General features: G+C 34.7%; 1 protein-coding gene across 1 annotated transcript; it reads left to right on the forward strand.

Annotated features, from left to right (window-relative positions):
* Positions 1 to 1,362: 1,362 nt before the first annotated feature.
* Positions 1,363 to 10,368, forward strand: LOC146135257 (uncharacterized). Its single transcript, XM_083395843.1, has 5 exons — positions 1,363 to 1,451; positions 5,017 to 5,110; positions 5,943 to 6,034; positions 7,445 to 7,606; positions 8,850 to 10,368. Exons 2-5 carry the CDS (start codon positions 5,105 to 5,107, stop codon positions 9,172 to 9,174), a joined length of 585 nt encoding a protein of 194 aa, XP_083251969.1. The 5' UTR covers positions 1,363 to 1,451; positions 5,017 to 5,104; the 3' UTR covers positions 9,175 to 10,368.
* Positions 10,369 to 13,881: the final 3,513 nt, after the last annotated feature.

Raw genomic sequence — 13,881 nt, forward strand, 5'->3', positions numbered from 1 at the left:
AATTTTCATTATCACATATTCAGTGCAACATTACAATCCAACACAGTTAATGTAGTTACATATATAGGTAAACGCCGCAATATTTTTAGTTAACTGACTAATGATGCGGATTCAAGTCTCGCTTCTCGCTATATTCCTATACGTGTAATACCGATTATGGATGACCGATATTATCGGACCGGAGCCGATACCCGATACCTTGTGTTAGTATCGATACCAGTCCGATACTAGGCTAGTATCGGTGCCGATCCGATAATAAATTAGTATAGGAATTTCAGCCACGATTTGCGATAGTTTGGTTAACAACTGAAGGTTACTAAACTTTTAACGCTAAAACAAATTTTGACTTAATAACCTGAAAAAAAAATACAGCGAAACGTTTCAATCTCATATATTTTTCTTTATGTGTGTAGCAATGAAGTCAAGTCGTATCGAATGAGACGCAATATCCAACACGATAGTTTTTGTCCAAAATATCGTCTAAATAAGAGTATCGTAATGAAAAGTCTAGTATATACCCAACACTGGTATTTTGTTAAATAACCAAAAAAAATAAGTGAGACACAGACACACAATTTAAGAGCGACTGCTCTATTTAGTTTTTTGTTGCAAAAATTTGGAATCGAGTTTTGGTTAAACGTCCATGACACCAATGTAATTGTAAAAATATACCTCGAAATCAGGCGGCAATCTTTAACGTCAAATTGCATTAAAATCTCGACAAGCTTTCGCGCAACCGTGCTTTATCAAGTCAAAGTAGAAAAATATACTTGAATTTTACGCTTTGTAACTGATGCAGCTGGTAGCTTATTGGCTTGTAATTTACACTCTCATAATTGCCTTGTTTGTACATTTCCAAACAGGCCATAGGTCGTCAGTCGAGATTATTTTCATTTTCAGGACTTTAAAGTTCGTTTGAAGACGTTGCGGGCCGCGGGAGACCGCAATGTGTCGCAAAAACCGCTTAAACAAACAAACCGAAGCCTTTCTGACCATAGAGGCGCTAAAAATAGCAAGGTTCTGCACAAATATGGCGTCCTAAACGCACAACAAGCGACCATTATGTGACACCGTGTAATGAGATTTAATTCGCCGCTTTTTGGATGTTGCTATTGATAAGAGACGGATGCTTTGGGCGAGAGAGTCACTTTATCAACGCCCACCATCAAACAGGGATTTTTCGCTTAAAAGATTCGCACGTCTTTCGGTAAGTTGCTTTCAAAGCTTATTTTTTGTTATCTTGGAGTGATAAAATGTCGCAAAGTATTTGCCTAAAGCAATGGTTTTAGATTTTTACAAACGGTAGGGACGCATTTAACTAGTAGTAACAAACACTAAAAAAATTTCGGATGTTGCAGATATTTTCTTTTGTGAGAGGTTTAATTTGAAGAATTAAAGAAAAAGTCATTTGACCACCGCGCATACCATCAAACAACGATTTTTCACTTTGGGTAAGTTGCTTTTGGAGTTTTTTTGTCATCTTCAAGTGATAAACTATCGCGAAATAATTCCCTGTAGCAGTTTTGTTTTTATATATTGTTGAAAATAATTAACTAAACGGTCATTAGGGACGCATTAACCCGGAAGAACAAACTCGAAAAAATTTGGTTGCAGATATTTTATAGTTTTTTTGCTTGATAAGTTTTGCGTAAGTTCGGCTGGAGCGTCTTTTTTATTATCTTCGAATTTTAAAACGTGGAAAATATAATTTTTTTGATATTGTTGAAAATAAATATATAATCAGGCATTGAGGACCCACATAACCTTCAGTTTTAAACTCTAAAATTTGACCCGATGTTGCAGATATTTTGTTTATTGCGAGAAGTTTAATTTGAAAAAACAAAGAGGAGGGGATAACGATTTAAAAGCTAGGGTTAAATTCAAATAATATTTAGTAGTTTCATCTAACGAGCTATCTGTAAACTCTACATGTAATATCACTAATAACGATTCGTTATAGTTAGGTATCAGTTTCAACGATTTCAAAGTAAATGAAAATTGGCATAAACGTATTATGAATAAAAACAAATCCATCGACGCCTGTACAGTTTTCGTTATAAAAGACATATCAACTTCTAATATCAGGTTGTAGTAAATTTAACTTACCAGTTATAAAAATGGCGTCATATCGCAAATGTGATCTTTGATTTCATTCAAAGATTTTAGCTTTCTAATCAGTTTCGATTTTCGAACAAAAAATGTTTTAAACTTGATTGGGAACTATTTTTTATCACTTTAGCAACATCTTTTGAAAAATATTTTGCCAATTGTTTTTTAAATTTTTGAATTATTACCCTACAAAATGTGGATGAAAAATATTCAAGTTGTAATATTGGTATTTCTATCATAGCCAGTGCTTTTCGGACTGTAAAGTTCACCTCCAAATCGTTCCGACCAAAGAGTATCAATTCAAATGTTTTTTTCGACGGACGTCGGACAGGCTAAAAATACCGTTAAAAAAACTTGCATTTTTGAAACAACACTAATCAGTTTAGAGCTAGAATTAAAGCATATACGCCTTTTACAAAATATAATTAGATTCAGCCGCATTTTGCTCCAATTCCTTAAATTGGCCAAACTAGATGTATATCTATGGTTGTCAAGTCTGCATTCATGGAAAATAAAACTCTTTTTGTGGATTAACGCCAATTTGCAAGTGGTGTCAAGCGATACTAAATAAATAACGACCCGCCATATTGGAAAAGTATTGCGGTAAAAATCTTTCACGATACCCAAGGTGAGTGGCCTTCACAAAACCCGTTTATTGCTGCAATGCGAAATATGATACCCACCCATTTACATAGTTGACGCAATACGGGTTGGAATTATGTGGCCAAAACTTTCCGAATTCTTGCTAAGCGCATATCGCACAGACCAAAACCGAACCTCAGACCTTTTTACGCTTACATTCAATAATAAGAGTACGCTTATCACAGTAAAAAAATCCCTTTAAAATGTTTTCAAACGTATATGCAGCTATTTTAAACAAATGCACTTTAATCTGTATGCTTTGGAGAATAATAGCTGGATGTTGTAGTTAGACGTACAATTAACATCAAAGCACTGTAACAATTTGTAAAATATCGAATACATTTAAGATAATGGCTGGATTGTAGTTAGACGTAGAATAAAAACCAAAGCCCATATAGAAGAATACGGTAGCTTCTGTATGGGTTTCAATATTTATTATATATGTGAGAATTATTTCATGTCGTAGCAAGTCAATTTTAAACAATCGTTCGCATAGTCACCATATTTTTAAAATGTATAAATCGCCAACGAAATACATAGATAACGTAGAAGTGTTTTTTAAGCGGAAATATTTTTTTTAAATTGCCGTATCATGTCGAACGTCATCGTAGAAAACGAAATGTTACAATATGTTTGTGCCAAAATTACTAAAGCACAAATTTAGAGTCACCCGTGACCTGAAATTTTACGGTTCAGGATATTTTCACATCGGTAACAGACTTGGACGATGTGTTCCTTAAATAACGGGCGCCAGAAACGTAAATTATACGTTACACTTAGGAGGTCATTTGTCGCTATTATACCCTGACAAGTCTATACATAGGCGGGTAGTCAAATGACTGGACACTACGACAGAAACATCCCAAAGAAAATATGCTTTGACAATTTCGAAAGCTTGTGAATTCCTTTATATATTGAAGCCAACATATTAAAACCAACATTTTGATAGCGAGAACTGTGTCAAGCGCCACCATTTGAGCAAATATATGTTTTATTTTACATAAACCACATTGCTTTTAGATGATATACAGCATTTTTAATGCAAAAGTGTTTAAAGTTAACTGACAAATAGACAACAAAAGAAAATATATTTCGTTACCAAAATGTCTTAAACAATAAGGTATAATTGATAATTTTTTTACCAAGAATAGCAATATAGATGCATGATAAATATGTAAAATAAAATATAGCTTTACAGCTGGTAATATTAACAAATAAGATAAATTATTTTTTTTCTTGAGGTAAAGAATACAATAATGTAGAACTAGAGATTTCACGCCGAGGCCATAGTTTTGTGAATAAGGATGTTAAAACGATTTAAAATCCGTGAAGCATTTTGACAACTTCCAAAAGTTAAAAAAATTAATTTACACTCCAAGACGAGTTTTATTCCACCGAATATAGCAAAACTCGAAAATGACTTGGGCTCCATAAATTCGTATTCTGCCGCAATAAACGACGAAAAAAAATTAATACACGATCACATAATTGTTTTGGTCAGTTTACTGAACATTTAGGACTTTTCTATTTGTACACGAAAACCCTCTGAAAAGTGTTTTAAAAATAAGCTTCATGTTTACTAAATGTTAGCTTTCGCTATACGCAGTGCGTTATAATAGGCAAAAGGAAAAAAAAAGAAAAAAAAATATTGAAAAACGGTCGTTATTTCAGCCAATTTATTTATTTCTGCCAATTCATCATGTATTTTTTAGTTTAGGTTGGTTAGAAATTACGTATTTTTGTTGGAGACTGAATTTGTTTAATTTAGTGGCTCTTAATAGAGAAAACTACTCAACACAAGTATGAGTTTTGACGAATTTGTCTCATCTGTAAATAACCTAACTCGTTGGCGCCCTGTTTAAAGTTTAAAGCAAGAAATATTCAAAAAGTGATCTGTTGGCTAGGGTTGGGAAAAAAATTTTAGTATATTTTCGGTAGCTCATTTCGTGACGCCAATCGAAAGTTCTCGAAGAAAGCTTTGTGCAGACGACTTGTCTATACTTCATAATTGTGACGTCCGTCACACAATGTCGTGCCTGAAATAATCAAGGAAAGTGTTTCTTCCAAAAATGCGGAGAAAATACAAAACGCCTAAAAGTTAGGCAGACAAATAAACGAAACTAGGTACGTCATATTAAAGAAATGCAAGAGTGAATCAGACCCACATGCAATTTCGTCCAATCCACGATTAGACACGCTTGCTTATAATAGCGAGGTGCAACCGAAATTGGATTTTATGTTATTTCAAAGTCTGCATGTCTACAGGTTGAAACGCGAAGTGACACCTGGCATCTGAAAAACAAGGATATCTGCACCAGGCCCGAATTTTCACGCTAGAGACGCCTTAAAGATAATGGAGGTTGGTGGTGTATATGAATAGCTTGCGCCAGGGGCACTGACACATAGTTCAGAGTGGCGAGTCAAGGCTAATGGTCAGTTAGTAAAATTTTCGACGCTCTGCTGTTAAAGTGCAAAACTGCATACAAGTCTTTTACTAAGAATAAAGAGTTAGATTCAACTCAAACGTTTTTTAGTTTGCCGAATAAAAAGTTCTATTTTGCACAGTAACGTATGAGAAGGTAGAATTTTTGAAAATGCATCAATATTTTGTTTAAATTAGACAGTTTCAACTTATTTTTTAGTATTAATTCGCTAGGGAGTAAATTTAGTTAATATGCTGTTGCCAACCATGGTGTAGGAATAGTACACTGGTGCGAAGTTAATGGACGCTTTATTAAACTTGACATATCTGTTTTTTTATTAAATTTGACATACTTTGATTAGACAGCAAAATTGAACAAGTATATATGAAGTACAAAACCTTTTACTAACCAAATTTGTTTGCTATTACCATTTTTATTTATAATTTTATTCTTGTCATATTAGCCGCTATATAGTCTTATTATTGAATTGTTTATGTGTTACGACAAAATTAAGCATGAATTTTATAGTTATACAGCGACAATTTAAAGCATTAAAGTTAGAAGCATACTTTGTAGCGTGAAACAAACTGATGTAACATCTCATTAAACTGTTAACATCTTCAAACTGTTGCAACGTCTCATGTGCTTTAATAAAGTACCTTCTGTTATTTGTTCTTTGAAGGCGTAGAACGTGTGCTGCTTAAAAATTAAAGTATTGCAAAGAGACCCTACGTTTTTACATTGACATAAACTTTAAACAACTTATAGGGTGTATTTCTCGACGACATTGAAGGCAATATGGACGGATGTAACTGTCTCAATGGTGGAGTGTGTGCTGACGTGGCCAGAAAGATGTGCGAGTGAGTAGAAACCTTAACTATAGAAGTTTAAAAATGTATGTAGAAGCCTATTAGGCCAAGTAAATCGACATCAGTAATAAAGACGTTTCTATATCATCATCAGGTAATGTCGTATCAAAACGTCTTTGGAACACTAAACACGGATCTGTTGATTATCTTCAGTAGAAAGAGAGTGGCCCAAATAATAGATAAAAGATTTTTTTTCGTTGCAGTTCTTATCTCCGTTACTTTGCGACTTCCTTTTTCTGTTTATATAACGTTCTAAAACGTCCGAGCGTCTATATAGTGACTCGTTTTTATCTTAGTCTCACTTACCGCACTGACTTGCCATCAAAAGAATAGCCGAAACGTTTGCTAATAAAAGAATGAATCTTTTATCTATTATTTGGGCCACTCTCTTTCTACTGAAAACGTCTTTATTAAGAAGATGTTGATTGACTCGACCTAGCTAAAAGTGCTTAGTAATTTTACAGTAATTGTAAAAAGAAACCGTTTATGCCAGTGGCTCACAACCATTTTGGTTTACTGATAAAATTAAGATTATGGCACCCATACTAGCATTTTTGCTAAATGCACTACTGTAATGTCACAATAAACAATCTAAAACCGCATACATTGGCTGTACACAACGTTAATCCTTCTAGATTTGTAGCAACCGTACACAAATAATTATTTCAGGAGGCTTAATATAGCAGAAATGCAATTAAACAGAATTGTATTATATCTAGGCACCCTTAGTAAAAAACAGCACCACGGTTAGGAACCACTGGTTTAAGCAAACGCAAAATCATCTCAACAGGGAAATAAAAGTTAACACTGATTTGAACACCCTGGTTTAAATGTTCTGTCAATATTGCCATATTTAAACACTTCTAATGGTGTAATTGGATAGGCAGGGTTTTTATAAACGAAAAAATATTTAAGAGTGTAATAGACGATGAAGAGAAGAGTATCACTTACAAGTGAATAAACTTACAAAAATATATTTAGTCGCCATTTGTAAGCAGATAAAATATGCTTACAAATCACAGAAACCTGAAGTGCGATAAAAATCGAAGTTTCACACGCTTTATGAACAGCAAATATAGTTTGGTTGTTATGTTCTACTGAACAGCAAGGAAATCTAATTATCCCGAAACTTCACAGCATTCTTCTAGACATATTAGGAGAAAAAAAATTGGACTTATATGTTCATCCAAGCAAAGATAGAAAAACAAACACAAATAAACCAACAACTTGGGAATAGAATTGATCTTACCATAATCTGGTTGTGTTTTAAACTAAGCCTCAATCGTTGGTCAAAAAGCGAGTTCAGAAGAGCTATATCACAGATGTTGTAGATGCATGTGTGTGTATCTCTCATGGAATCCATCTACTTTTATCATTAATTTAAAAACCAAACAATTCCAGGTGCAGAACCGGATTCGTTGGAAAACGTTGCGAAGTCGTTTTCATCGATTTTGTGGGAAAAGAAAAAGAGGACGAATCAGAAAACGACAACCTCGTCATCATTCTTGTCGTCACAATGCTCGTTCTTTGTGTCGTCGGTTTTATCGGCTTTCTGACGTGGAGGTGAGTGTTTACATTCAAATTTTACGTTAATCAAGGGTCAGTGGTTCAAATCGCACTAAAACACTCTTTTAAGGCCTTTTTGTTGATCTTAAAGCAGATGATAACGTTTTTTGAAATGGTGGATTTAGTTCTGATATGATAAAAAACGTTGTGTGTTTATCAGCAACAACACAATTAATTTTGGCACCTCCCTGTTTAAACTTTATTTACTCTTTTCAAATTTCCATTACGATATCTTAAAAGAAATATCAGCTGCAGACTGCATACACAAAAAATGTAAATAAAGTATTTGTAAAGGTTTTTGTCGGCATATTTACGATATAAACAAAGATAGTGACACCTTTCGTGGAGATATTCAAACACGTTCAGATCTTAGTTTTATCTCTGAAATGAAATACGCATCATCTGCTAAACTGAAAGAATATCAGCGTCCGCAAAAGCATTTCAAGGCGGGATATGACCATCTTTTACCGCTCAACTTGAGAACAGCACCTGGGAAAATCTATTTCCGTTTTGAACGCTTTTGAAAACAAACAGCAAACAGTAATGACACCCGACACTTTGTGAAAATACATATTTGCGCTCTACGTCATTAGATGGGCGGAGATTGCGAAATCACAGGCGAGACGTTCTTGCGAAATATTTTGCGATTTTTTGTTTAGACTGCAGGTTCCAGGATTACATTTACAATACAATAGACTTTGAAGAACGTGTCATTTAGGATCACATTCCCGGTATTCGCTATAATCTTAACACATTTTATTTAAAACTTACCAGTATATACATTTAAGCAAATTATAAATAATGGTCAGGCCTCCTATTTATATCATTTACAAGTTTGAAGCAAAATTTAAGCGCACTATGCCAGTATGTGTCATGTAGCTTGATAATGAATCTACAAGCCAAAAAGATTTAGTAAGTCGACATCATCCTGATAAGATCACATTAACTGATGATAATACAAGTACGTACTGAAATGTCTTTATCAAGATGATGTCGATTTACTCGACCTTGTTGGCTTTGAGATTCATTATTGAGCTACATTACAAACCCGTGCATAGTGTACGTAGACCTTAACTAACTTGTAAAAAAGGCAATTTTGCTGCCAATTTAGTAAGATGATGTCGATTAACGCGACCTTTTTATTGTTAAAAGTTTAACTGATGTGTAGTTCGGAACTTGGTTGTATTTAAGGTCGACTTATCAACACGTGCTTGTAATAACAGTCCAACATTTATCCCAGGCGTTACAGGGCCGCCCAAGCAAAGAAGCGCGCTCACCAGCTGTGCTGTGAGGCTCAGGATCAAACAAAAAAGGCCATGCAGCTAGCAAAGGGGGTCTCCCAACAGCGCGAAAGCCTGCTGCCAAACGACAACAGAAAAGAAGAAGAACATTACAGGGGATACCTGGTGATCAATCTGGAGGACAACTCCACCACCTTGGTTCCAGGAGGGGGAAAGCTGCTCCACGTAAGCTCGGAGGGAGAAGAGCCGGAACAGATCTTCCTTGAGGTTGAGAGGAACGTTGAACATCCGGGGAGGAAGCGTAAACGAGGGATAAGCTTTTAAAACAACAAAGTTATTGAGTCCTTTTGCATTTAAGTGCTCTGGGCGCCAATTTAACTGCTCTAAGCTCATTCGCTTCGCACAACGCTCTCTGCATGCTATTAAGAAGAGAAAGAGAAAAACGCTTGTCAAGCTTTTGCCCACACCAGTCCGGCTTATATACTTTTAAGAGAGTAAAAACTAAGTTTTATCATTTTAGCTTTTTGTCTTTATATCACCTTGCCATTTTACCCCGTTTTCGTGAAATTCTTATAATTTTAAAGAAAATAGAAATTAAAAAGCGCTTTTCAAGCTTTCGCAAACAACAGTCATGCATGTTGACAGCTCCAAAAGAGATATATAATTTACTCAATTTAGCTATTTGTGTATACTTGACCTCTTTATTGTTCTCTCTAATCCTGAGAGGAAAGGAAACAAAAAAATCGTTTTCAAGCTTTAGCTTTACACCAGTCCAGCTTATTCAGTTCCGACAAATTTCGGGTATCCCATTGCCTCTGCTTTTTACACAAACTCGAGTTTCTTTATCTTTAACTTATCTCGTCGCGTTTACGTGACCTTCAAAGCGTTCGAAGGTCGAATCGCCCAATTGTGCAGAGCAGGTCGGTGACCTTGACACCACGTGGGAGGATTTGTTTGAAGGTCAAACCGCAAATAGCTCGACTGACCGACAAGCTTGCGTGGGTTTGTGTGTTTAATCTGGCCAACATTAAATGCGTCATTTTAGTGAAACACCCGACTATAATGGCACTGTTTTGTGTGTTTTTTGGCGAGTCGTGATGCAGTGACGACATACAATTAAGTTATATTCCAAATAATGATATCGGATTTATTTATTAGACTTAGAGTGTCAACTTTAAATTGGTTGTCAATTTTAGTACACATTTGCACAAGCAACATTGCATTACAAAATAACAACCGTTTTGGAGCATAATGCTTTTAGGTTTAAGTTAGGCGTAGCAGGAATTTTACAACCCATGTAGATGTAGGTGACATTTTAAACGTTTTACATCATGTTGAAAATGAGTATAGATTTTTTTCGAAACGTTCAAAATGTTACCTACTTCTTCATGGGCTTTGATATTCCTTCTACGTCTAACCAACGTTTTGCTTTTTATTAATGTTATATTTCGTTTACCGCAAAGCAGAAAGCAATGCACAAACAAGTTTTTCATTTTATTGTCTTGTAAATCGCACCATTGAGCGCAACTTGCTTTTGTCGCTTTATTTTCAATTTCATTTTGTATTTGCGAAAGTTCGTGCCGCAAAACTGTGAGTCAATAAAAAATAAAAAAAAACTTACACCAATATTTGGCGAGAAACTCAAGGAGAATTTAAATAACAGTTAGGATGTTGTACTTTTTTTTAATTAGCTGAAGTTTCTCTATATGAAAACTAAATGTCAATCGCCAAGAGAATATGTTTTGGTACAAAGCCTAGCCCACCGTGGCTTTTTGATAATCAACTACGCAGACTAATCTTGCAAAAATTTACAAAATTAAATGCTTCGAATGTTTGGAAACCGCAGTGGCTACTCTTTACCGCCACCACGCTGCGGTTTAACGACAGACACATTACTTCATAGATTCGAAAACTGTAGGTCGCGACGCCCTGGTGCGTCGTTTCAATTTACGTCGCAAAATGATTCCGTTACATATCAAGCGCATATGCATTTTAATTTTCTTCAACAAACAACTATATAATTTGAAGCAAATGATTGAAGGTTGTAGTAAGACGTAATAAGAATATCAAACCTATACGGAAGTAGGTAGCGTTTTGAACGTTTCAAAAAATGAATAAAGAGGTATTCGAACTGTTCAAAATGCTACTTCCGTGGGTTTTGATATATTCTTATTACGTAAATAAATTGACTTACGTCTACGAATTTCAGTAAAAATTAGTGAAATTCCAACTGCTTTGTACGTCGTTAAGTCCAACTAACTTTTTGTAACACATCACAAGAAAAAAGTTTGATAACAACTGTATTATATAAATGGTTGCCAACGGATTTTGGACATGTTTTTTTTTATATTTTAGCGGAAATACATCATCAAAATAGTTTGAGAGGTTATACCACATTAATAAAAACAATATTGTTTTTTCACAGTCCTGTATTAGCCTGGTTCACCCAATGACGTAACAATGCAGTGTGACTGCTTTAAATACGGAAACTAAAACAATGCTCGACTGTTACAAAGGTCATTTTTTTAAAGCTTTACAATGTCCATCATTAGTAACAATATTTGAAAAAAACTCTCTGTGTTATGGCACATGTAACACAATACTCTCGCACATTGTGGTGAGAAATTCATCACACGTTATGGCTGAATTTAAAATACTCGCGAGTTAAAAAGTTTGCAAAGCCATGTGCATTATGTTTAAACTTACATTTTTGTTTTCATTTCGAGATGCAAACCAATAAAAACTTTTTTTTCTAAACATTCGCAATCTCGATTCCATTGTTTACATAAATCTCAAACCAACAAATGAAATAAAATAAATCCTGCATTAATATTTCATAACGAAAGGTTATTTTTTGAACAAACTGAAACTATTCTGATTATTCCTGTGTAAGGAAAGAAAAAAATGCTATAATTTTAGTATTTCTCGATTCGTTATGTGATAGCATATAATAATAAACTTTCTAAGTTTGTTTCATAGTAAAAAAAATGAAATGGGTTCAAACTGTAGGTGTAAGGTCTATGGATCGCGAAATACAGCTAATCTGGCGTTAGCTTTGGTTTCCATAAATCGTATGGGCAAATAAATTATGTGGGTTGACTCAACTTTATTTAAATGAGTTATATCAACTTGATTGACATCAATCTTATCACAGTTTAACTAAGACTTTGAAATAAGGCACATAGTTCGAGAGTGCCATTGAACTATTAATTTCATCAGGGAATGTTCAGAATCTATATAGTTAGTGTTAGCTAAAATTTGGGGGAACATGTAACATGTTAGGCCCACATAAAATTTCTGGAAAATGTCCAACATTGTGCAAACGTTTAAAACTAACTGTTAAGGCGATTTTGAATTTTTGAAATTAAGCGATAAGTTTTCTTGTGCGATCGATTAAACTTAATTTTTGAGAAAAAAAGTGTAAACGACACGTTGACGTTGATATTTAAATCGTTGCTTTCTTTGAACAGAAGTGACTTAAAAAACAGCCATAAACCCTATACTTAACACAAAGTGGCCATATGTCTTTCGCTTCCCATATATATTTTAACTGCCTTTATGGCTAAAATTGAGGCCAAATTACGCAAGCGACTTAGATGCAAATTTTCAGCAAACTAATGCCATGGGAGTCACTACATAATTTAGTCCAAAAATAAGACAGCGAGGTGCAAAAGCTTGTAAGGGCGTCGGCGCCTGTATAGGTCGGCTTCATGTCCGCCAGGTAAAACAAGAAAAATCAGATCACGTCTGAGCTGAGAATATTTCAGTCTTGTGTACAACGACAACAGATTAGCGGCCGTTTAGTCGTTTAGCCCGTGAGCTCGACTTAAACAGCGCCATGCGTATAGGGAATACGTGTTCGGGCCTTTAAAGCAGTGTTTAAACGCAAGTTTTGTTTCAAAATGTTTTTTAAGCCTGCTGTCAAAACTTGGAAAAGACCGTGATTAATTACCCCGACTCGTCACAGGCTTGTGGCGCATTCGACAACAAAATGTGAAGGCAGTTTTTTTACAATTTCACGAACACCTGGCTGGGTTTAAAGCAGTTTGCGTCATATTTTCGACAAGCCTTCACGATTTCCCTAATGGTTAGCCGTTTAAAGCGATTTTCATTTTTCAAGCCACGTACCATTTCATTATTTCAAGTCATGTTTGACGTAATGCGCTTTGAAATGTAACACACCCGAGTGAAAATAACTGGTAATTTGCTCAGCAAAGTTTTTATCGTGACGGCTAATTATCACTACGTACTCAAAGAAATAATTTCCGCCAAAATTCCTTATAGGAGGATAGCAGACCTGGAGTTAATTAGGCGATATTGGAAAGGTGTAATGACACGTGAAAGAACATTGGCGTAACAATGAATTGCCTAAATAGTTTTTTATGAAAGCATATTCACTTTTTATATTTTTGTATCTATGTTAAAGCTATACTCAAAATAATTTGTTACTGCAACTTAATTATGCCTTAATAAACTTCGCATTATACTATTCTTTACGGTAAAAACTTTGGTTTAAATAAAAATGTTACGTGTTTTTGTATTTACATCTAATTGCAGTTAAACGATGGAATTTTGTTTGCATTTTAATAATCTTAAGTAGGCATTACAATCTTTATTTTAATGGTTGAGCTATAAAAGCTGAAAAACGGAAGCTTTTGGTTTAAGATTTACCGGCGGCATATTTTCCCAATGAACATAAAATACCGTGCAAATGATGTTGGATGCAATTCAACACGAAATATAGAAGCAAAACTAAACTAAACTAAAATTTCACAAAGCTTTACCCGATATTCTAAACAAAAGTACCGCGATTCTATCCGGTACCAATGACATCATTACTATGTTAAAATAAACAAATTTATGAAATCAAACGTTCAAAGGCAGTTTTCTGAGTTAACGAAAGAATGAATCGCACTTTTATTTAGATGTAAGAACTCCATAACCTTTTGGTTAAGATTGGGCTGAGATACAAACATATACACCATTATACGCGGGTTACTGGCAAATTTGCCAAGACAAATAAAACAGCCT

The sequence above is a fragment of the Ascidiella aspersa genome, chromosome 8, assembly GCF_963924565.1.
Source record: "Ascidiella aspersa chromosome 8, kaAscAspe10.2, whole genome shotgun sequence".
NCBI lineage: Eukaryota > Metazoa > Chordata > Ascidiacea > Phlebobranchia > Ascidiidae > Ascidiella > Ascidiella aspersa.

Coding starts and splice junctions, on each gene's coding strand:
- LOC146135257 (XM_083395843.1), top strand. Junction 6,035..7,444: donor GTGGCCAGAAAGATGTGCGA/GTGAGTAGAAAC, acceptor AAACAATTCCAG/GTGCAGAACCGGATTCGTTG. Junction 7,607..8,849: donor ATCGGCTTTCTGACGTGGAG/GTGAGTGTTTAC, acceptor CATTTATCCCAG/GCGTTACAGGGCCGCCCAAG.